The 25875-nt window shown below is 41.0% G+C and overlaps 1 protein-coding gene across 1 annotated transcript; it reads left to right on the top strand.

Moving 5' to 3' along the window:
* Window positions 1-4180: 4180 nt before the first annotated feature.
* LOC145046171 (uncharacterized) lies at window positions 4181-5188 on the top strand. The gene is made up of 3 exons (XM_078994475.1): window positions 4181-4220; window positions 4307-5024; window positions 5116-5188. Exons 1-3 carry the CDS (start codon window positions 4181-4183, stop codon window positions 5186-5188), a joined length of 831 nt encoding a protein of 276 aa, XP_078850601.1.
* Window positions 5189-25875: the final 20687 nt, after the last annotated feature.

The following is a 25875-nucleotide window of genomic DNA, read 5'->3' as shown; positions in this document are numbered from 1 at the left end:
ATAATGTTGCACATATATATTATATGAGTAACAAGAATAGAATAAAATAACATTAATCATATGTCCAACTTAAATAATATAAAAAAAATGTTATAATCAAAATTCAAAATATACAAAGCATCTATACAGACATTAAATAAAATGTAAATCATAAAATGAAAGTTACGTTAATTGTTCCTTTTATTCAACATACTCCTTGTCTTCTGCAATGCATGTGGTAGGTAAGATACTTTGTGCTTTTTAGGGTCAGCAATTTTACCCTCCTTACCTTAAGTTGTAGTTGGTACCTATAGCAACACAACTTGTATGTATGTAACGCCCTGATTTTTCTCGGTATGTTTGGTTATTTTAATTTAAAAATCCTTTTAACCTTGGGTTAATTTATTTAACCAATGTCTGATTTATTATGTTATTCGACTCTTTGATTATCTTGTAAACTCCTTTTATTGAAGTCCATGGGCTATGGGCCTATTTGCAAAATCCATCTAGTAAATAGTACTTAATGTGTTAATTGAGTCATTTAGAACACACACAAGAAAAACACTCTAAACCCTACCTATCTCTCTCAAATCGTCCTCTCTCTCTTTGGGATCAAGAGCAGCCAAGGGGCTGTTGTTTGGTTCTTAATTCTTGTTCATTTCCAGCCTTGATTGATATTGGTATGAACCACCTTATCATTTCTTACAACCTGATTCATAACCTTGTTCTAGTTTTATGATTTCATCTTCACTTCTTCTCCTTCTTATTTGATTTTTAATTGTATGTTTTACATTATCTCAAGATCCTATCTTCACCCCATATATGGTGGATGATGGATCTAGGGGATTACATGTGGAAAAAGATCATGGAAACCCTAAAAGGGAGAATGATGATTTTATGTTCTTTATGTTCATTTTCATGTTGATTATTATTACAATCTTGTGGAAAAATGAAATCCTAATGATACCTAACCCTTTTTCGTACCACCATGATCATGGGACCTAAATTGGGATGATGAACACATCTTTAACGGTGTTTCAAAGGGAGAAGGATGGATAAGCTAAAAAGGAATCACGGGTGGCTACGATTCTGTTTTCCATAAGATCTGTAGTCATTTTGTAAAACTCATATATTGAGCTCTAGAACTCAAACGGACCCCAAAACAGTTCCAAAAGTTCAAAATTTTAGTTGGCTAACTTTCTTAAGTAGGCTAACCTCACTGATAAGGACTTTATCTATGGTAAAGAATGGAATCTTTTCTGTTAGGTCTGATCCGGGTCTGTTCTAATATGTCACTTTTTTTTCATCATTTCTAAGGCTTGGAAATGGATCCAGAGTGATTCCAAGTTTCTATATGTTCCTTATATTATGAATTTAATATCTGGAGCAAATGGGGTGTTATTTCCAATTATAAATTGGTTAGAATGGATCCACACTACAGATTAGCAGGCAGTCACCAACTTTTGCTAGTGTTGTGATTTTCCACAATGTGAATTTTATATCTGGAGTTTGGGAGATTCTTTTCATTCAATTCAAACCCTAAGATTTTCATTTGTATGTCCTTTACTTCTCTAAATTTTGGTTTGGATGAATTCTACTCACAAGTTGGGTAGAATCGGCCAACATCACTTGACTGTGTTGTTGGAGACAAAAGTGATACATCATTTTGTAAAATTCATATTTAATTCATATTTTGGAGTTAGAATGAGTTATTTATAGTTGTGGAATCCTAAGCAATCATGGTTTCCTATAAAATTTAGTTAAAGATATGTTTATGTTTTAGATTTTTGAGTAAATCCGTTTTGAACAGCAGGTCTATTTTAGAGACCTTGCTGTGATTACTCTTTTCTCAACTGCATAGCTTCATTACTTCTCCTTTGTAACCTTTAGTCCTTCTTAGGTGAGGTTTTGAAGTTTTCTCAAGCTTGGTAGCATTATTTGATTGTTAGCTATCCTTACTACTCACTCAAGGTGAGTTGTCTCACACCGTTGTATTGATGATTGTGTTTGCTAGTTAGCTTGTGTGTGATTATTTGAGTTTATTATAAAAGCATGCTATATATAAGTATTGTTTTAATTCGTACATGTGCATTGTATGTAACTAATCATGGATATGGGGACACCACCAAAGGATATGGATTTACCGGTGCGGTGGGTAGGTAAGATCACCAACGTACTACTCATCATGACGTGCGGTGATTAGGGCCAAGTGATACGGGATCTTCCCGGTGCGGCTCAAAACTACAAGTCCTTCTTGTGTTATTGGCGTTGATTCGTTCTTTGCCCTTATTATACAACTATAATTGGAAAATGGATTAGGGTTAGTAAATATGAATGTTAATACAATGTATGTGTTTGAATTAACTAAGCTTTGTGCTTACGGTTTCCCTTATAACTTTTCAGGTGTTAATATTAAAGAGGCGAAAGTTTGACATGGAGCACCGGGACATCGCTACTAGTTATTTTTGTTGGGACCTTATTATTATTATTACTTCCGCACTTATTTTATATGATTAGTAAGTAGATGGATTATGTTATGACTATTTCAGTTGTTTTAATTTAATTTAAGATGGGTTTTAAAAGTTTAAAATTTTTGCAAAAAAATTGGATGTCACAAGTTGGTATCAGAGCCACAATTTGAGGGAACTAGGCATTCTTGTGGATGTTCTAGACTTAAATTTGAGGCTCTACAACAGTTTATTTTCTTTTTGAAAGATTTTTCAAACTTTCTGAAGACTAGTAGTGGAAGATGTCGCGGTGTGCCAGTCGGCCAGCCAAGTAAGCCTTATTTTTTATGTTAAATGTTTATGTTAGATTGTTGACTATGAATTGGATTCTACTAGTCTTAAAATATTAGATTGCACACTTATTTAATGTTAACATGTGAGAGAGTTGTAAAATTAACGGCTAGAGCGAGCTGAAAATTTTGAAACTAGACGCGAATGCGAAATTGGAACTGGTGTGGAAGGTAGTAGAATGGCCCCTAGTATTTGAAACATCGGTGCCGGTTTCGGGTCGGGGAAAGGCTGATAAATTTTCAGCAAGCTGAGTGTTACGTCTTCCTAGAAATATCTAGGCTGAATTATTTCTAAATATTTTCCTCCTTCTACGGATATAGATGGCTCCGCCTGCTCGACTTAATTAGGTCTAAATGGAGCAAGTTAGGAATATTGTCGCTGAGGAATTCAATAATGCTTTCAATGAGCTAATCTCTTGTGTGACAATTAACCAGGTCAGTGCACTTCTGGATGAGCTCCTCGTAGTTAATCCCAGGGGAGCGTTACTGGCTCCGCCCGTTCGGGATTCGGCATACTACTTTGAGAAGTTCAACAAGTGTAGCCCTCATCTTTGGAATGGTGAATCTGACCCAGGTGCTGCTAAGCAGTGGGTGTCAGATGTTGAGGGCGCCTTCATGACTGTTGGGTATCCGGACCAATACAAAGTTGTGATCGCCATGAATCAGTTGCGAAAAAGAGGAAAGACATGGTAAAACACCATCACCGCTCTATTAAACGAAGAAGAAGTAAGGACCATGTCTTGGGCCCAATTTGTGGAGAGGTTCGAGGCACAATATGTGCCTAAGGTGGAGCAGCAGCGGATGCAGCAAGAGTTCATGGCCTTACAGCAAACTACCGAGTCTGTTAGTGACCTGAACGCCAAGTTCTTTGAGATGCTATCTTTTTGTCCCTTTGTTGCTGAGAATGAGACCTGGTTGGTCAGCCGATACACTACCTTTCTTCGTACCGAAATTTGGGAATTCGTTAGCATGCAGGAGTTCCCGACTTTATCCGTGATCATGGATGCAGCGAGGAGGAGGGAAATCGAGTTGCAGACCCAGTCTAAGAGGAAGGCCAATGACACCTCCTCCAAGACATCCGGAGATGCCTAGAAAAAGCAAAAGCAAGGTGGTAAGTCAAGGTATGAGCATAGGCCGTCTTCAGGTCAGGGCGAGAAAAATCCATTGATATGATACAACTGCAAAAAGCTGGGGCATCATTGGAAGAATTGTAGGGCTCCCCCTGCATGTGCAGTTCCTCAGATTACTTCTGTTGCTCCCGTTTGCTATCACTGCAATGAGATGGGACACAAGAAGCCCGAATGCCCGAATTTGAAGGCTGGTAAAGGAGGCGGGGGTACAAATCCTACAATTGCATCGTCTTCCAAGGGACCGACTATGGTGACATGAGGTCGTGTTCACCAGATGACTGCGGATGAGCTGGTGATTACCGCGACAGTAGCAGGTAAATTTCTTTTTTTCCTTTCTCTCCTGGAATTATTTAATAAATGGTAGTTAGAATTGTTTACATGATTATATGTGGTAAATCAGGCACTTGTTTGCTAGATTCCGAGCCTACTGTTGTTATGTTTGATAGTGGTGCTACCCATTCTTTTGTATCTCGCACGTTTATTAATCGTTTGGGGCGTAGTATCAGAACATTGGCTCTCCCAATGATTGTTGAAGTTGCCGAAAACCACACTATTTATGTCACTGATGTTTATCGGGGTTGCACTCTCGAGTTTTCTGGAGTTGAATTCCCTATTGATCTTATCCCTATTGTGATGCGAGAGCTCTGTGTTATCGTAGGCATGGATTTGCTTGATGCGTTTGATGCAGAAATCCACTATCGTAAGAAGCAAGTTCGTGTTCGAAACCCTAGAGGTGGAGAGCTTATTATTCAGGGGGACATTCCCCACCTGGTTATGGTTTCTTGCTCTTTTGCTATAGCACTAGATGAGGTTCCTATCGTTTCCGACTCTAGCGATGTCTTTCCAGAGGAGCTTCCTGGCTTGCCACCTATTCAGCAAGTGGAGTTTCGCATTGATTTGGTGCTAGGTGCGACTCCGGTAGCGAAATCTCCTTACCACTTGGCACCACTTGAAATGAAAGAGCTCCAAGATCAACTTAAAGAACTAAATAATAAAGGGTTTCTACAGCCAAGCTGCTCGCCTTGGGGTGCTCCTATTCTCTTTGTGAAGAAGAAAGCTGGATCCCAGCGAATGTGTATTGATTATAGGGAGCTAAAGAAGCACACGCTAAAGAATAGGTACCCGTTGCCACATATTGACGATCTTTTCGATCAACTTCAGGGAGCGTTTTGGTTTTCCAAGATTGATTTACGTTCCGGTTACCATCAGATGCGGGTTCGTGAAGAAGACATTGAGAAAACAGCATTCCGTACCGGATATGGGCACTTTGAATTCGTGGTGATGCATTTTGGGCTCACCAATGCACCCGCAATGTTTATCGATCTCATGAACCGGGTGTGTAGCAGGATGCTTGACCGTTCGGTCATAGTGTTCATAGATGATATCTTGGTCTATTCTAAGAGCAAAGAGGGGCATGAGCAACTATTTTGGGAGATTCTGGAAACTCTGGCAATAGAAAGGCTTTATGCTAAATTTTCAAAATGTGAATTTTGATTGGAAGAAGTTCAGTTCTTGGGGAATGTGGTAAACGAACACGGTATTAAGGTCGATCAAGCCAAGGTTGATGCAGTTAAACAATGGAAGATTCCAAAACACCTTCTGAAATTCGCAGTTTCTTGGGTTTAGCCGGTTATTACCGGAGATTCATTGAAAATTTCTCTAAAATTGTCTTACCACTCACCCGATTGACCAAGAAATCAGTGAAATTCATTTGGGGCCCGAAGTAGCAACTGATGTTTGATGAGTTAAGGAAACGATTGTATGATGCTCCGATTTTGGCCTTACCTGATGGGGGTTGAGAATATGGTGGTTTACTGTGATGCATCGCTTTCTGGGTTTTGGTGTCGTGTTAATGCAATGAGATAGGGTGATAGCCTATGCCTCCCAATAGCTGAAACCCCATGAACGAAACTACCCCACTCATGATTTGGAGCTTGGGGCTGTTGTTTTCTCTCTTAAGATTTGGAGACACTATCTCTATGGAGTGAAGTTTATCATATACACTGACCATAAGAGTCTTAAATATTTGTTCGAGCAGCAGGATTTGAACATGAGGCAGATCAGATGGTTGGATGTGGTAAAAGACTATGATTGTGAAATTCCCTACCACATTGGTAAAGCTAATGTGGTAGCGATGCTCTCAGTCGTAAACAATCTACCGAACCGATTCGAGCTAAGTTTCTCCGGATCACGATGGTGTCGTCTTTGTTAGATCTAATCCAGGATGTCCAAAAGACGACAATAATGGAGGAAAACATCAGGCGTGAGAATATTAGGAAAGAGTTGCCTAAGATGGAACGAGACGGGCAGGGTTTGCTGACTCGCTACAGTAGGGTTTGGGTTCCATATACCGGGGGAAATCGGAAAACCCTAATGGATGAGTCTCATAAGTCAAAATTTTCTATCAATCCTAGTGCTACTCAAATGTATCGGGACCTTCATGAGACTTACTGGTGGCATGGAATTAAGAATGATGTGGCTCGATTTGTGGAAGAATGTGTGACCTATCGGAAGGTCAAGGCAGAACACCAGAAACCGCATCGGAAGTTGCAACCATTGGAGATTCCTGAATGGAAATGGGAGCATCTAACCATGGACTTCATTACAAAACTTCCAAGACCTGCCCGAGGAGCTGATACGATATGGATGCTTGTTGATCATTCGACTAAGAGTTCTCACTTTCTGGCTATAAAGGAGAGCTCATCGGCAGAGAAATTAGTCGAGATCTTTGTTCGGGAGATTGTCTCATTACATGGGGTGCTCGTTTCTATCATCTCCGATCGGGACACCCGATTTACTTCTCAGTTCTGGAGGAAGTTTCAAGAAGAGTTGGGCACACGATTACATTTTAGCACCACCTTCCATCCGCAGACAGACGGTCAAAGTGCGCAGACGATTCAGACCTTAGAGGACATGCTTAGCGCATGTGCGATTGATTTTGGGGGCAATTGGGATGACCATCTACAACTATCTGAGTTTTCTTATAACAACAACTATCACTCGAGCATTAAAATGCCTTCGTATGAAACCTTGTACAGGAGGAAGTGCAGGACACCCGTTTGTTAGGGCGAGGTTGGGTAGAGGGTACTTGGGAGTATCGATATCGTGCTACAAACTATAGAGAAAATCCAAGTTGTTGGGCTGAAAATTATTTTGAAGATTGCCTCTTTTGGGCTCGACAGATTATATTACTTTGTATTCCGGTTTGGGCCTGTCCAACCGTGAACCTTTTATGTTTTGTATATAAGTTTACGCTTGCATGCATATTAGGTTAAGGTTTTTAGAGATCTGAAAATAGCGATACATCTAGACGATAACAGGTTTCTTTGATCGTTCCTGTAACCTTCCAATCCTCTACAGTTGATGTTCATAATCGAGCTCTTCTGAGGATTTTGTTTAATCATTCGACACGTTTGATTCCATCTTGACTTATTCTTTTTATTGCATTCATATTGTTTATGTTTATATACTTGTTCAAGATCTAATCGATCTTTATAGATTAAAGGTAAGTTTAATCTCATCAATTGGTATCAGAGCAGGAGGCTGTGTAATCGATACACATCTTTTCTATGAAAAAGATTTCCATTAGGGTTTTTCCGCAATTATCAATATTTATTGAGCCGTCATCTCTTTATTGACGTATCTTGATATTTATTGTTTTGCCCTAATCTGCTTTATTACAAGTCTGATCTTTGAACAGGTTTTACGATCATAATGGACGCGACGCAATCAAACCTCATTAATATTTCCAACAGCATCAGTTCGACGACAAAGATTCCAATCTTATACACCCATGACTATGAAGTATGGGCGCATCACTTTGAAGACTACGTGATTGGATCAGAGGATAATGGGTATCTCATATGGGAAGCCATCACCAATGGACCGTTTTCTCATTCTGCATCGTCTAGAATCATCAAGACACAAAAGGAGTACAATGATCTGCTAAAGGACGTGAAGGATATTGCACAAGATGAAAAGGATAAATTTCAGTGCAATATCAAGGCATTAAGGTTGATCAGATTCGCCCTTCAGTCCGACACATTCAGGTTGGTTAGCTCATGCACGACGGCAAAGTAAGTTTGGGATAGACTTCTTGAACTGTATTCTACAAACGAGGATCTTGAACATTCTATTCAAACTTTGCTTTTATCTGAGTTTGGAGAATTCAGGCAAGGAGCCGAAGAAACGGTGACCCAGACGTTTGATCGTTTTAATCATCTTCTCAGCAAGATGATTAAACACGATATTGAAAGGAAGCTTATCGAACAGAAGGTTACTTTCTTGAATGGATTGAGGTCTGAATGGAGAGAAGTAGTTTCCACAGTCAAAGCTCATGAGCAGTTTAAATCATACTCTTTGGCGAAACTGGTGGGTATTCTTAAGTCCCAAGAGAAGATTGTGGTGCAAGAAAAGAACGTCGTTACTAGTCTTGGTTCGTTGGCCCTCCTATCTAAAAGTAAAGCTGTGATGGAGGATGAAGACCTCAACCTGGAGGAATATGATCTCACGTCTGAGGATTATGCCATGATGGTGTCCAATCCCAAGAGGTTCATAAAGAAGAGATTCCCCAGCAACAAAAACTGAAACTGGCAGGGGAGTTACATCTCTGAAAAGGTGAACAATGAACCGAAGGCTGAGGAGCACAAGAAGGAACCGAAGGTGGATGGCTATTCCAGAGTAAGCTGTTTCTACTGTGGTGGGAAAAACCACTATGCCAAGGACTGTGTCCTTAAGAAGATGGCTGAAAAGGATGATGGAAATGATGAGGAAGCTGTGTTGCAGAAAAGATTGGACGAGTTAAGAAAGAAGAAGTCTACCGCTAACCCTTCTATTAATGCTCTCATTGTGCAGGGTTCTGTTAATGATGACGAGTTCGGTAGCACGGAAGTTTGGTCTACCGACTCAGAAGACGAGGAAGTGAGAAAGCCTACGCATGGAAAGGCTTATGTGACTAAGGAGGAAAGAAGTGGAGGAAGATGCTTCATGGTAACTGATGTATCTCAAATGCGGGGATACAACACCGATGGAGGAAGCGATGGACCGAAGGTAAAGGAGGACACGTGCTTTACGGCCAAACCTCTCAGCCAGCAATTCAATGAGCTCGATGAACTGATAAAGAAGGTACAATTTGTTTTTATTTCATGCAAAGTACCATCATCCTCATATGAGAAAGAACTAAAAAATGTTAATACAAGAATTTCTCATCTAGATAGTAGCTTAACTCAAACTCGAGTCACCAATTCTAACCTAACTGATCAATTGAGCAGGGTGGTGTCGAAAAGTGAGGAGCGGAGAATGTGGATTGAGTTAAAGGAGTCAGAATTAGTTAAAGTTAAAGACAAAAACATTTATTTGCAAAGAGACAATTTAAAATTGTTAAAACAGCGGAATGTTTTTTGTTTAATTGCTAAACGTTTGTACTCTAATATTACTCAGCTTCACTTGGATTGTGAAATAGGCCAAAAGATCCATCGCATGATTTTGCCCTTCCTAGAGTTTAAGGAGGATGAAATCGATGCCGAAACCTACAATTGTGAGAGTGTGATATCGTCTGATGATGTCAATCCGACCTACATGTATGGACTGGACAAAATTGAGTCCTTCATTAAATCCAAAGACCACAAGGACATGCTTAAAAATCTTTTGGATGAAAATGACAGACTTAAACTGAGAACCGAAACCATGCAAAAATTTGACTCTTTAAACGCCAACGTAAGCTCAGAAAACAAAATTGATGTTGAAAATGCATCTGAGCTTAACGAGGACGAAAACATGAGTGAAATTTCTGAAGAGGACACGGTTGACTGCTCAGAATTTATTAAAACCGAACCTGAAAACCACAAGAATCTTATTTCTGAAAATTCAGTAGAGTTCGCTCGGTTGTCCCATCAAAAGTCCCCATTATTGGTTGAGAAAGCAGTTGTGTATCAAAAGGTCAGGACCACTCCGAATCAAGTGTACAAGGTGACAGGAGTTACCGAACATCAAACAGCTGAACTCACAGCTATTGTAAACGAAGACAATGCTGATGGCTGCGATGAGTACTTTTGGGAAGCTCCAATAGATAATGCAAACGAAACTATTGGTTTATCTGAAAGAACCTCCTGGAAGAGAAAAGGAAGATACATACCTGAACCCTTGAATAAGCCGGACAATTTCGATGAGCCAAATACCAGTGGTACAAAGGATATTCCTCGGAAGGATGATCGTTCGGCAAAGGAAGACATTCCCTCTGCTCCTTTGGCTCAAAATAAAACTCCTACAGTTCAAAAGAAACCAGCCAAGGAGACACCGAAAACGAAAGCGAATGTTCATCATCAACCTAAGCAGATGAGGAATAGGAAGAGAGAAAGGAACCAAAGATACAGGAAGAACCTTTCTGAAAGGAAACAATTCTGGCATTCCCAGAATGCATATTTCTCACACCAAGACAAGAATCTGAAGTATGAAAACAATCCTGTAGGAAAGCCTGAAAGTCACAACAACCAAAAGCCAAGGTTCGGGTCACGAGAAAATATCAACCGAAGGCTAAGATTCGGTTCTGAAAAAGACTTCAACCGAAACCAAAGGTTCGGTTCCAAAGATAGCTCTAACCGAACGCAAAGGTTTGGTTCTGAAGTCAAAAGAGAACAAAACTCTAAGGTCAGTCCCTCCAACGATCAAAAGCAAAAGGGTCACCTAGAGTCTCCAGCAAGGAAATCCTCTCAATCCAAACCCTCTCATTCTAATTCTTCTCGTTCTTCTAATTCTTCTACTTCCATCGATTTATCTCCATCTTATTCTAAAACTGATTCCTCTTGTTCTCAAAAATCTCATTCATCAGCTAAACAAAAGGGAAAGCAGAAGGTCAATGAATCCAAACCAGAGTCTAAACTAAACACACCCAATCCTAACAAAATAAAAGTTTTTACCATTAAAAGGAAAGATGAAGCAACTCTTATAAAACGATCTTATCTTGTTGACGTCTCTCTTATTGTTCCCGTTCCCATGCAAAGTTCACATGGACCCAAGGAACTTTGGGTTCCTAAATCTGCCAAATTTTTGCAGGTTATAAGTGACGAGTAGTTCGACGAAGAATGGTACATCGATAGTGGCTGCTCACGTCACATGACAGGGAGGAAAGAGGAGCTTAGGGAATACAGATCTCTTGCAAATGGTGGCAACATCAAGTTTGGAAATAATTCTTTCGGCACCATAAAGGGATACGGGATGATAACAAATGGGGACTTTACTAGAAGGAAGGTGGCTTATGTGGAAGGACTCCAACACAACCTCATTAGTGTATCTCAGCTTGTTGGAGGTACAGGTCTTAAAGTCTCGTTCGATGATGAAGGTTCTGAAATCATAGAGAAAAAGACAAAGAAAGTGATTCTCAAGTCAGAGCGAAAGGGTGAAATGTTTCCCTTAAACCTTAAACCCATCAAAGGAAACCCAGCTATATGCTTGTTGTCAAAAGCTCAATCCAACGAAAGCTGGTTGTGGCACCGAAGATTATCTCATCTCAATTTTAAAGATATCAACCGACTTGTCACTGGAGGTCATGTTAGGGGTCTTCCATTGCTCAAGTTCGACAGAGATCATTTGTGTGCTGCATGCGAAATGGGGAAGCAGAGTCGTCAAAGTCACCCATCTATAATCAACACAAAAGTTGTTGAACCACTCGAATTACTTCATATCGATTTGTGTGGTCCTTCATCTATCGATTGCATCGGTGGTAGCAAGTATATTCTTGTTATTGTTGATGACTTTTCACGATTTACATGGGTGTTCTTTCTAAAGCTCAAATCTGAAGCGACTCAAAAGCTGAAAGTATTTATCAAGAAAATTGAAGTACAGCTAAAGAAGGTTGTTCGCAACATCAGAAGCGACAATGGTTTCGAATTCAAGAACAGGGAGTTTGAAGAGTTTCTTGCAGAAAAGGGAATAAGTCACAATTTCTCAGCTTCCTACACACCGCAACAGAACGGAATAGTCGAAAGACGAAACCGATCTTTGTGTGAAGCTGCCTGAACCATGCTAAGTTTCGCTTCCTTACCTCTTTATTTTTGGGCTGACGCTATTTCGGCTGCTTGTTTTACACAGAACAGGTCCTATCTCAACAAGAGGTTCAAGCTCACTCCATATGAAATACTGAACAACAGAAAGCCCAATGTGAAATTTTTCCATGTGTTCGGCTCAAGGTGTTTCATCTTTAATTCTAAAGAACACCGTAACAAGTTTGATGTCAAAGCCGACGAGGGAATTTTTCTGGGTTACTCTCTCACATCCAAGGCGTACAGGGTCCTAAACAAGCGTTCGAGAAAGATTGAAGAAACATACTATGTGACCTTTGACGATACCTATGTCAAGAAGCTACAGGCCAAAGAAGACACTGCAGGGGAAATCTTTCCTCTAACTAACAAGGTCACAGTTTCAGTCGCCAATTTATACGAGACATTTCTGGAGCTCTTTGACGAACCAGAGAAAGCTTCACTCTCCGAAGCAGGTGCAGCAGACAACAAAGTTGATCCTATGAAGCAGATTGTCGAAGATGCTGCAAGAAGAATGCATGAAGAAGGATCAACCACTAATGACTCGCCTTCCAACAACGCTCAAGTCGAGGGGGAGCCAAGCTCTCAAGTCAAGGGGGAGCCAAGCTCTCAAGTCGAGGGGGAGCCAAGCTCACAAGTCGAGGGGGAGCCAAGCTCACAAGTCCAGGGGAAACTAAATTCTACCACTCCAACCGAAGATGATTCTCCAACAAAAGATACCTCTCCAACCGAAGATGCCTCAACGCCTGGAAGCTCAGTACCACAAGAAACACCTGAACCTCATGATTCTCAAAGCTCATCAATTGAGGACGAACATGATGATCTGACACTCGATTACGATAGCCACTCTGAGCCAGAAGAAATGATCAATGCTGAACTAGATCCAACCTTTAATCCGAATTACCCTCCTCTTATCAAATGGACCAGAGATCATCCTGTCTCTCAAGTAGTTGGCGATGTTTCTGAAAAAGTTCTGACCTGATCACAACTGAAGGCAAAACAGTCATCCTTATTTTCAAAGGTTGAGTTTTGTATGTTTAACTCATTCGTATCAAAAGTTGAACCGAAGACAGTTAACTCTGCCCTAGATCACTCTGATTGGGTTCAAGCAATGCAAGACAAACTGAACGAATTTGAAAGGAACAAAGTCTGGCGCCTCATTCCAACTCCTCCAGATGCTTCGGTTGTTGGTCTCAAATGGGTTTTTAGGAACAAAATGGACAAGGAAGGTAATGTTATAAGGAACAAGGATCGTCTGGTGGTAAAGGGATACTGTCAGGAGGAAGGGATAGACTATGAAGAGACTTTCGCTCCAGTAGCTAGGCTAGAATCTGTTAGAATATTTCTGGCTTATGCTGCTCACAAGAACTTTGAGGTTTTCCAAATGGACGTCAAGTGTGCATTTCTCAATGGAGAACTCGAAGAAACTGTGTATGTGGAGCAACCTCCTGGGTTCGTGAACGAAAAACATCCAAATCATTGCTATATTCTGGATAAAGTTGTGTACGGCCTCAAACAAGCTCCGAGAGCCTGGTATGAAACGCTTACAAATTTTTTAAAGATGTCTAAATTTACACAAGGTTCGGTTGACCCAACCTTCTTTCGCAAAAAGGAAGGTAACCACCTTATGATAGTTCAAATTTATGTCGATGACATCATCTTTGGCTCCACGAATCCCAGCTTAACAGCTGAATTCAGAAAGCTGATGGAGACTAAATTTGAAATGAGATCAATGGGTCCTATTAACTTTTTCCTTGGTTTAAACATAATACAAGGACCCGAAGGCATATTTATTAATCAGGAAGCTTACATGAAGACTCTCCTAGCAAAGTTTGGTATGATGGGAGACACAAAAGTCAAAGTCCCAATGGCATTCGACACCAAGCTTACCCCATCCCTAGACAAACCGACTGTCGATATCACGCTCTATCGTCAAATGATTGGCTCACTGATGTATATAACTGCTAGCAAACCTGATATCATGTTTTCTGTGTGTTATTGTGCTCGATTTCGGGCAAACCCACGCGAACCTCACATGCTTGCAGTAAAGAACATCTTACGCTATCTCAAGCGAACCACCTCCTTAGGTCTATGGTATCCATCCAACTCAGGATTCTTTGTACAAGCCTATTCTGCACATCACAAGTGATTTGGATCCAAAGTCAACTTCGAGACTATGGACTCAATATGAAGAAGATCCCACTATATTGTGACTCTGAAAGTGCAATTAGGATCTGTCATAACCCAGTGTAACACTCCAAAACCAAACACATAGCACTGAGGTATCACTTCATCAAATATCACGTGGAAGATGGAAACTTCGAAGTTCACTTCGTAAGAACCACTGATCAACTGGCCGATGTCTTCACCAAAGCTCTTCCTGAAACGACCTTTAATAAAATTCTACAAGGCTTGGGTATGATGGTTGCAGAGTCGGTCCCAAATTCTCAAATCTCTATTTAAGAATCAAGAACGAACGAAACAGACCGCTCTGTTGCTCTCTGCTCTGGCGCTTTAAAGGAACCAAAGCAAACAGACCGCTCTGTTGCTCTTTGCTCTGGTGCTTTAACAGAACCAAAGCAACCAGACCGCTCGGTCTCTCTCTGCTCTAGCGCTTTAACGGAACCGAAGCAACCAGACCGCTCGGTCTCTCTTTGCTCTGGTAAAATAAAGAAACCGAAACAGCCAGACCGCTCGGTCACTCTCTGCTGTGGTAAAATAAAGGAACCGAAACAACCAGACCGCTCGGTCCCTCTCTGTCCCAGTAATTTAAAGGCGCTCAAGCAAACAGCACGTTCGGTCTCTCTCTGCTCTAAAAGATTTTCGGAACCGACCAAGATAGACCGCTCGGTTCTTCTCGATTCTGAAACTATCACCGAAATACAAAGATCGATCGGTCTATCTCTGCTTCCAATTTTTTTTGTTGTACAAATTTTATCTTTCTGTTTTTATTTATTTTTCAGAAAATTCCAAAATTACCAAAAGCATTTTATCTTTCTAGTCGGTGTACGTTTTACACAGGTGAATACAAGCATCTCCTTCTATAGTGTTTACCCATGTATGTTTTATCTTTATCAGACTAGTTAGACGTCCCTAGAAGCATGCTGTTGTATGTTGTCGCAATCCTCTATGATCTCGAGCATGCCTTAATGATTCGATCAACACCTATCGTTTCTTCCCAATCAGGCTATTCTCTCACACTCGGTCTAGAGCTACCTTCCTCTACTCATCTGAAACATGAGTTGCTCTGCTTTGTCCCATTTCTGTAGCAGAAGGTACGTTCGGTCTCTTAACCCTCTCCTCATCTTCTTCATTTACCTTCGATTCCCCAAAGTAACCCTTGATGCTTTCGGTCTTTACCACTGAGGTTTATGGTTGCACAACATCTGTGTTTATGATCTTAGATTCGTTTACCACGTTCTAAGTGAAACCCAAAATCCAACACCTGAAATGAATTGACGGTGAGTGATAAACTCAAGCTATTACTTGGAAATCTTCTTTTCTTTTTGTGTGATCTTTTATGAAATTGTCTCCACCTAAGACATTTCTTCCCAAAGAGGTCCCGTTTAATTTTTCCTTGAGATTTCTGTCTATACCATTCACGTCACAAAATACTTCCCACCCACCTGTTCAACAGATTTCATCGGTCTCACAAGTAACTCTACCAACACTCAGTTTTATGTTAAGACTTGATGCTTGGTTTGAGTTCAGCCACCCTTCAGCCATTATCAAAAGATGCCTTTCATTGTTGGTTAAAAGACAACTGATCCTATTTCTCGGGAAACCACACAAACACTTCAGGTCACTCTTGGCTTTGAAGGAAGCGATTCTTGCCCGGAATCTTCCGCTTTCTGTCTTCTTACTAGACAACACTCACATCCCAAACACCTTTGATTTATTTCTTTTTCTTTCACACTCTTATGCACGAATATTACTTTTTTCCAACATTCTGATTGCTGTTTGGTATGTGGTTTTAAGTTTCAGTTGTAACCAAACAAGGGCACAAGGAATTTCAAATGGTACGAAAATGATTTGGGCGCGTGCAAATGATTCGTTTCACACCCACGTGTGCTGACGTATTCCTGGGATATACCATAACTTCCAATCGCGCTTTTTCAAGCGACGTTTTGGTTTCTTCATCATCACGATTTTCTCTCTCCTGTGAATGGTATAAATAAGGCGTGATCGTGTTCTTTGGCAGTTACCTCTCAAGAATTTTCTCTCTGAAAAAGTTACCACTGTTCATCTTCTTCCACAACTCAACAATGGCGACTTGTTCTTCCGCACAAGATCAAACTGCATCCTCTTCTTTGCTCTCAATCAAACCTAATCAGAATTTGATCAAAGAGATGACCCCATTCCTATATGACTCATACATGCTACACGTGGTGGAATGCATCAAATATTCCCCATTGTTGTTGGCACTTACGCAAGTGGAGGCCGTTCCCATGTCCCTACTCTCCCAAGTCTACACCACGGCCAACTACGACAAACATAAAGACCACATCTTCTTCACCATTCACGACAAGAAAACCTCGGTGTCCAAAACACGGTTTTGCTCTCTTCTAGGGCTTGCCGTCGACTCCTCCGTCATCTCACCAGACTTCATCTCCACGGTGCAACTTTTTTCAATGATGTATGAGATGGGGTATACGGATGTTCTTACCTCCATTGCCAAAGTCAAGAAATCCTGTCTTCCGTCTCAATGGAACGGATTGCTTACCCTTCTAATTAAGGGTTTAGCGGAGAGATGTGGTGGTTCTAACACCACAAGCAAAGGGTTTCTGACCATCATGTATGGTCTTTACAACGACATTAATCTCGATTATGGGTCCATAATCTGGGCTCAAGTCGTTCAGAGTCTCAACACAACTGCCAGGTACTCCGAGATATCGTGCGGCAGGTTTTGGACGCTTATTACCAGAAGGGCCATGGATTCCCTTGACATCCCGGTAATGAAGGATGCTCTTACAGCTTCAATTGCCACTTACCACACCAAGAAGATCATAGTCTCTGATCCAAGTAATTTTCTTCACTATGGACTGATCCCTGAGTCCATGTATAGGTGCGTCACGCCACACAGCAAAATCATGGCTGACTACAGCACCAGAACACCCTTGCCTCCTAGGGTTCTGTCTGAGGAACAACGTGCTGCTCTTGATGCCCTCGATCAACCTGCCAACCGTGGCAAGAGGGCGAGCAAAAAGGAGAAAGCGGAGAAGAAAGAAACCGCACCAAAGAAGGAGAGAAAGAGAAGGTCCTCCAAACGCAAATCTGAGGCAGAGGCACCTTCTCAGTCAAAATCGAAAAAGGTAAAGAAGATGGCTAAAAGAGCCAAATGGTCTCCTTCTTCTGAATCAGAACCGAATGCACCATCAGAAACAGAAGCTGCTGCTCCTCAAACCGAAACAACACCCGTTCAGTCTCCTCAACAACCATCTTCACCAGTATCTCCTCAGATTCCCAAATCACCCTCTCCACCTACATCTCCCCAACTTACCAAATCACCCAATCCTCCTACTTCCCTAAAAATTCCAACCCCACCCCAATCACCCACACTGAAGGTCACACTTTCTGTTCCTATATCTATCCCCCTAACCACAACAGAACCTACCATTCCCTTATCTGTTTCTCAACCTTCATCCTCTATCTCCATGCCCATTATCATCGAATCTGTTACCATCACCTCTTCCCAACCACCAGTAACGGTCAATGTATCTGATACAGGGGCTGCTACTGTGGTTGAAACCCTGGTCATCAACCTTCCCCCATCTCCGTCTCCATCCTCCAACTCCGGTGGTACCTTGGGGGCGATGATGAAGAGTTCGACTCTATCTATTATAGCCCCTACCGGATCCCTACAGACACAGATGTCGATAACCCTATTTCAAGTCAGCAGATTTAGGAAATTCACGCCAAACTTGACAGTCTGCTGGCTGACAATAAAGCCTACGGGGGTGTTGTGCTCAAAGCCTTCATAGAGTCTGCGATCAAGACGTACACTGACGCCTTGGATCGTTCAACTGACGCCATAGATAACTCAGCCGCTTCATGCTCAAAAGCCACCAAGGAAGTTTCCAAGGTTGTTCATACAACTCAGATCTTTCTTGATTCTCTAAAAGCTCACGTTGACTCTAGTGCGTCCAAATTTCAAGCGTCCGTTGACTCTTTTTCGGCTACCCTTCAGGGTGAAACCACAAAATTTGTGGCTCTGCACGCTGACCTCAAAACTGAATCCACTTCATTTCTCAAATCTTTGGATTCACGTTTTGCCTCTCTGGCAGCCGAGAGCACCCTGAAGGAAGATCTTGTCAAGCACCAGGCAACCATCGACCTACAAAAGATCCAACTGGCCCAGGCACAACAGGAAATTACTTTGCTACAGACTCAGCGGGCAGTTCTTCAAAGTTGCGCTGGTGATGTCAAGAATATGCTAACAAATGTTCTTGACACCCATGATCCCTTCCTAACTCTCACTATTAGACAGCATCTCCAGGCGAAACTCCTTCCTGCTATTAATATCTTAAGTGAAATGAAGGGTGTCTCGGAGAAGCTTGTTCTTCCGCGACAAGGGGGAGAGGAAGGTGTGTCCAAGACAGAACCGAAGGTTAATGTAGCTTCGGGTTCTGGGAAACAAGTCCTAGTTAAGAGTGAATCAGATTCAGACGAAACTATCACTGAAGCTCTTCAACGCAAGAAAAGGGACAAAGAGCTTGATGAAACTCTAAGGATAGCTCGAGAGGCCGAGGCCAGGGAAAGAAAGATCAGGGAGGATGAGGAGGCCATTCAAGCCAAGAAGACTCTGTTCCCAGATTGGGACAGAGACACACTCATCATTCAAGCGATTGAGTTTCCTTCCATATATTGGTTGGAACCGATTGCATCATTTGAGTGTGAAAATACAAAAGACTCGCAGTTCAACATGCCCATCACGCGCAAAGCTTTCACATTTCATTGCTTTGATGTCACTACCGATGTCCCTCATCCAAACCTGAAGGTTGACAGAGAGCTAATAGATTTCTATCTGAAATATGGTCAACCGCAGTACTTGACATGGAGTGCTCAGAAAATCATTAAAGTCAAGGTACTGAAACCGACACAGGCTGGGAAATTTGTGAACGTTAATTTCAAAATCAACAGTGGAACGGCCAACACAAAACATCTTATTTCTCTGGCAGATCTTCCCAGTCTGAATCCACATGATTGGATTTTGCTATACAACATTCTTCTCTCCAACCAAAGAGAGTATGAACCAATTCTTAAACATCTTAAAAGAATGTTGGCTTCCTACGTCCATGAGCTCGCCACTATGGATCAGGAAATAGAAAAAGTTATGAACAAGAAACCGACCGTCAAGCCCACTTCCAAGACCGGAGATGTTCATAAAATGAAGATAGGGCAAATTGATTCTTCTAATCTGACGGTTATGTTCACCAGAGGCGACAAGCATAAGTTTCTGTTTGCTTTGGTAGACAAACATCTGTTTTCTACAGATTGTCTGGAGCATATTATCAATATCATTCACCGATGCAAACAGAACTCAACAGCAGACAAGAAGAACTTCACTAACATGCTTCGTTGGTATATCACCTTCAGGCATCATATTCTGGCTTTAATACCGAAGATTTTTGAAACGGTAAAGAAGCCCTCTGCTGTGAAAAGAGAATGAAGGTCTCGCTCCAAATTGACGCAAAGGGGGAGATTGTTGGGCTGAAAATTATTTTGAAGATTGCGTCTTTTGGGCTTGACAGATTATATTACTTTGTATTCCGGTTTGGGCCTTTCCAACCGTGAACCTTTTATGTTTTGTATATAAGTTTACGCTTGCATGCATATTAGGTTAAGGTTTTTAGAGATCTGAAAATAGCGATACATCTAGACGATAATAGGTTTCTTTGATCGTTCCTGTAACCTTCCAATCCTCTACAGTTGATGTTCATAATCGAGCTCTTCTGAGGATTTTGTTTAATCATTCGACACGTTTGATTCCATCTTGACTTATTCTTTTTATTGCATTCATATTGTTTATGTTTATATACTTGTTCAAGATCTAATCGATCTTTATAGATTAAAGGTAAGTTTAATCTCATCACAAGTGATTCGGGATCATTTGGTCACAACGAGCAGTCCTCATAAAAGTTATGCCAACAAAATTCGCATTCGTATTTGTATTTCTAGTTCTATTCCTAATCCTATTCATATTCGTATTTGCATTCGTATTTGTATTATTACCTTAGTATTCCTGCTCGTTTTATTCGTAGATTTACTTTCGTATTCATTCTGTTCCTATGTAACAGCCCGGATCTCCAGGTATCTTTACTTTCAGATTTTTGGTATTTTGTGAGGGGACTCAGCGAGTTGGAGGCCGAACTCGCCGAGTCGGGTCGCGGTTTTGGACGATGGTTCGCATCTGGACTCGGCGAGTCCAAGAGATGGACTCGGCGAGTCCGCGTTGTTTAATGAAACCCTAATTTCCCGGTCCTAAGCCCTATTTAAAGGACCTTATGGCCCTTCATTGCGGCTACCTTGAGCCTTGAGTGCACCAAAGTAGCTGAGAGTCATTGTGAGTGAGATAAGAGGCTATTTGTTCATCAATTTGTGTGTTATTGCAAGAAATGAAGGAGAAGATCAAGGTTGAAGAGTTGCGGAACTTGGATTTGTTTCTATTTCATCAAGGGAGCCTTCTTGAGGTAACTTTTAGAGCTAAACTTCGTGTTTTAGTTGATATGTCAAATCTAGGGTTTCTTCTTGCCTTATTTGACTTGGATTTGAAGTGTGAAAGGTCCCATGGAGATATGGAACCTAGATCTGGACCTTAGTAGGTCCAGAAGGCCCAAATGATATGCTTTATGTCCATTCTTTTGAGTTGGAAACTAGGGTTGCCATATTAGAGGTTATTTCCCCAAAAAGAGCCTTGTATGTGTTGCATGGCTACCAAGACTGAGACTTTACATGATAAATGAGATTGGGAAGGCCATATCTATGAGTGTATGGAACGGATCTGACCGCAGAAGCAAGTTTTAGCTGATGCATGGCATGGACTCGCCGAGTCTGAAGAACAAACTCTACGAGTAGCTTGAAGATTATCCTTAAAACCACCCAATGTGTAGTCCTGCCGAGTTGTGGGTGACTCAGTGAGTCACAGAGAGTTAGAAAGGTATTTGACAGGTGGACTGAGTCGAGTTAGGACTCGCCGAGTTGTCTTTGCGACTTGGCGAGTTGAGTCGCGGTGGCCCCGTGATTCATGACCAGGTGGAACTCGTCGAGTCAGGGGAGTACTCGACGTGTCAAAGGGAAAATCCTTGCAAGTTGGTGAAAACGCATTGAATCGCCGAGTCACTCTAGTGCACTCGCCGAGTCCGGTCAATTTGACCAACGTCTGTTGACCAAGTGGACCAGTGTTGACTTGATAAGGATGTTCAACCTTAGTGGTACAAGTAATAATTATAGATATATGATGTCATAGGAGGATTACAGCTCGAGGGTTCGATCACGAGTGATTTCCAGGGTTCACGAGTTATCGAGACATACGAGGTGAGTCTTCTCACTATACTATACCCGGAAGGGTTTGACTGTGTGATCGGAAGGTCGGATATGTTATAAGATGTTTGTATTATGTGCGATAAGTTATTTGTTATATGTGCCATGTATGATATGCTTGATATGGGCCGAAAGGCATTATGTTATGGGCTGGAAGGCGAATATGTTATGGGCCGGAAGGCGTTGTGATGTGGATCGTAAGGTTGACGTGGGTAGGACCGGAAGGTTTACCTAGTCGGGACAGAAGTCCCCTGAGACACATGGACCAGAAGGTTAGGGCCTGGAAAGGCGTATGTGCGTAAGTTGTATTTTGGGGAACTCACTAAGCATTTATGCTTACAGTTATTGTGTGATGTGTTTCAGGTACTAGCGAGGACCGTCGAAAGGCGCCGGCGTGATCGTACACATTGTCGAGGAAAAACTATTTTATGATCTTTGGGATGTATTTCATTGTGACAATATTGTTTACGTTTGAATTTGAAATGTTAATCGATGTTTTTGATGCTTACAAAAATGAAAAAATTGGTTTTAAAATTTACATCGTTACTTCCTATTTGTACTTTCGTATTCGTTCTATTCCTAGTTGTACTTTCGTATTCGTATTCGTATTATTTCTAATTGATGATTAGTATGAATTATTCGTAGATTATGAAATATAATTTAGATTGTAACACTTTATCAAGAAATCTATGATTAGTCTGAAAGCTAACTTTGTAATTCGAACTATTTGATTTAACACAATTTTCGATATTAAAAACTTACAGAATAAAAACATTTGAACTGAAAATAATAAGTTTGAGTAATACGAATACGAATAGGATTAGGAACAGGACTAGGAATACGAATACGAATGCGAATACGAATACGAATAGGATTAGGAATAGGACTAGGAATACGAATACGAATGAAAATACGAATACGAATACGAATAGGATTAGGAATAGGAATAAGAATACGTATACGAATACGAATACGAATACGAATATGAATATGAATACGAATACAAATACGAATACAAATATGAATACGAATACAAATATAAAATACGAATACGAATATGATTAAGAATAGGAATATGAATACGAAGGCATGCATCTAGGTACATTCAAGTGTAACATAATTAGCATATCAGAATACCTAGCTAATATAACAAGTATGAAAGATAATCAAACATTACATTGGCATTCAATAACTAAACTTACTTTTAGGAAAATGTAGGATTTTCCTGGGATAACTATTGTACATAACCAGAATCGTGTAACATAACAGATAACTAAATTTTACATATAAGAAAATATGGGATTTTCTTGGATGACAAAGGGAACTTGTACATTTTCAAAAAACAAACCTCTTATGAACTCACCAGCGATATTAGACAGGTACCCAGCAATCCTTTTGGAGAAGACAGAGCATACAGAAGACTCGTCTCTACTTTTGTTCATATATACATATATATAACACTTGTAATACGTTACTTTTGATCATATGTACATTCTAATATGTAATGCAATGGTTGTTTAATTTTTTTACTATGTGCATTGGATTTCATACTCAACGTGGAGTTTGCCCCGGAACGTTTCCTCCTTCGGTTTCGGGGTGTGACCGATTGGTATCAGAGCCCTTGTTTATAGTGAACTAAGTATACCAGACCTTACATGGTATAAATCTATAAACACTAAGGGGCCTAAGTGCTCTGAACTAAAAGTATACCTCAAATATAAGTATTTTCAAAAGTGTACAAGTATACCCAACCATCGAAATTCGTAACTACAAGTAGAACAAAACATGAGTAAATGGGTGTTGTACGCTGCGGTTAAACCTGAGCAGTTATGTAGTCGTGTCTAGGGTTAATATAGCGTGGCCAACTATAGTCATTCGAGACACGGCCAACATGTGCTTGGGAGTGACTGTGGTGTTCAACATGCCTAAAACTTACTCTAATATCCCAAACATCGAACCACGGTCGTAGTGAATCATGAAATACTATGGGAGTATTTCTCGAGCCAATCCTTTTTAGAAATCCTAATCCCAGCGTTGGTCCTCAATCATTCCTTTAGCGATACTTTATCTGCTTTGATAACTCTTTCCTTCTTTATCGCTTAATATAATCCTATATCTGATTTACTGAGATATCCCCTTTTCCATATCTCATGATTCAATCTAGAGGAATTATGATCCTCTGTTTCCCTGATATTTTTAGATCAAGATGCCTCCAAGAAAGAGACCCAGCTCAACAACCAACAACCCTCCACCACCACCTTCTCCTCAAATCGATCTGGTAACACTTCAGGCAGCCAATACTGCCGCAGTGATAGCCGCCATGTCACAAATGAACCCTGGTAGTTTAGGAGGTGGTCCCCAGCCCCAAAACCTAGATGATAGCCAGAGACACCGAAAAGAGGGTTCTTATAAAGATTTCATGAGTGTGAAACCTACGTTCTTCGATGGCACACGAGGTGTCATTGCTCTAACTAGGTGGTTAGAGAAAATTGAATATATCTTCGAGATTTGTGCTTGTTTAGAATCCAACAAGGTGAAATTTGTTTCCTGCACTCTCACCGATAAATCTCTGACTTGGTGGAACGGCCGAGTCAAATCCCTAACTCTACATGTAGCCATTGCTATGGTTTGGGAAGTTATGGAGGAACTTATGCGCATGGAGTATTGCTCTCGGGGTGAAATTCAGAAGCTGGAGCATGAACTCTGGAACCTGAAGATGAAAGGTTCCGATATCGCCACTTACACTTCAAGGTTTGATGACTTGGCGCTTCTTTGTCCAGGGATGGTTACGCCTAAAAGTAAGAAGATTGAGAGGTTTATATGGGGGTTGACCCGTCCAACCAAAGGGAACATTTTGGCTGCGAAGCTGGATACATATGACAATGCCAAATGCCTAGCGCAAATCCTGATCGACCATAGTGAGAACATAGAGGGAGCAGCCACCACTTCTGAGCCGACAGAGAGAAGTGGTGAGAAGAGAAAATTTTGGGAGACAAGGGATAAGAGTCAACCTTCACAGGAGTTCTCGAAGAAACAACAGATGGTGGCAGTCCACGCTGCCACTAACCCTATTGTTGTATCTGTCATCGGTTCCTCAGCCCAAGCACCTATCACCGGATATGTCAGTATTCTCCCGTGGTGTAACCAGTGAAGTTACCACCACTGCATCCCAGGTCCCTGTCGTGTGAAATTTTGCAAAAATTGTGGCCAAGAGGGTCACCTTGCGTGAAGTTGCAGAACACCAACAAATCAAGCTTCCGGAGGACGCATCAGTCAGACCTATTATGGTTGCGGTAAAGTCGGGAATTATAAGAGAAACTGCCCTAATGTAGCAACAACTGGAAACACTAGAAGAGTCCTAGCTATAGGACAAGGTGAGGCAGCCGCCGATCCCACCATTGCCACATGTATCTCTTCGACAACCCTTCTACTTGCAATCCTTTTCAATTCTAGTCCTGAAAGATAAACTGTTAACTATTCATTCAAACCTCTTCATAAACATAGTCCTCAATTAGTAACCGAAATGTCCACCATCAAGGTAGCCAACAATGATAAAGATGGCGTGTTACATTCTAAAACGCATATCCCAAGGTACATAGAATTTTTCGAAAATCCTCATTAGGATTGATTCCGTAGCCCAGAAACTCCAACTACTCTCAGGACTTAGCAGCATCTATTCGGTATTCCACGTCTCTGTGCTTAAGTAACTGTTAGCTATTCATTTGAACCTCTTCATAAACATAGTCCTCAATTAGTAACCGAAACGTCCACCATCAAGGTAGCGAACAATGAGAATGATGGCGTGTTACATTCTGAAACGCGTATCCTAAGATACATAGAATTTTTCGAAAATCCTCACTAGGATTGATTCCGTAGCCTACAAACTCCAACTACTCTCAGGACTTAGCAACATCCATCCGGTATTCCACGTCTCTGTCCTTAAGGAGTGTCTACTCGATGAAACCCTAGAAATTCCTTCGATAAGACCGAAATCAATGAAACTCTAAACCCCATGGTAGAACCAATCGAAACCATAGATCGAAAGACCAAGCGTACGAAACAAATTCATATCGTAACAGTGAAGATTTGTCGGAAAGCCACACTAGAACTCGAATTCACTTGAGAGCGCAAAAATCCATCAAAGTAGAAGTATCCGTATTTCTTTCCAAATCCATACGTTGTATCTAAAGTTTGAAATTCAGGACGAAATTCCCTCTAACGGGGGGATAATGTGACAACCCGAAGTTTTTCCAGCGCCGAAACTCGTTTTCGTCTATAAAATTCGTCTTTTTTCAAATCATTTTTGTTTATAATTTTAAAAATTAAGTCATTTCTTTTGAGACTTATATTATGACTTAGTTAGTATCCAAACCCATTAGAAACTCAAGAAAACACC

Source organism: Lactuca saligna, chromosome 5 (genome assembly GCF_052625555.1).
Source record: "Lactuca saligna cultivar CGN05327 chromosome 5, ASM5262555v1, whole genome shotgun sequence".
Classification (NCBI taxonomy): Eukaryota; Viridiplantae; Streptophyta; class Magnoliopsida; order Asterales; family Asteraceae; genus Lactuca; species Lactuca saligna.
The sequence above is the reverse complement of the archived record's forward strand: the minus strand, read 5'-3'. Positions and strand labels throughout refer to the sequence as shown.

Excerpts from the sequence above, each read along its gene's own strand:
- LOC145046171 (XM_078994475.1), top strand. The coding sequence starts at position 4,181 with ATGACTGCGGATGAGCTGGTGATTACCGCGACAGTAGCAG. Across the intron at positions 4,221-4,306 it reads GATTACCGCGACAGTAGCAG|GCACTTGTTTGCTAGATTCC; the intron begins GTAAATTTCTTT and ends GTGGTAAATCAG. Across the intron at positions 5,025-5,115 it reads AAGCACACGCTAAAGAATAG|ATGCGGGTTCGTGAAGAAGA; the intron begins GTACCCGTTGCC and ends GGTTACCATCAG.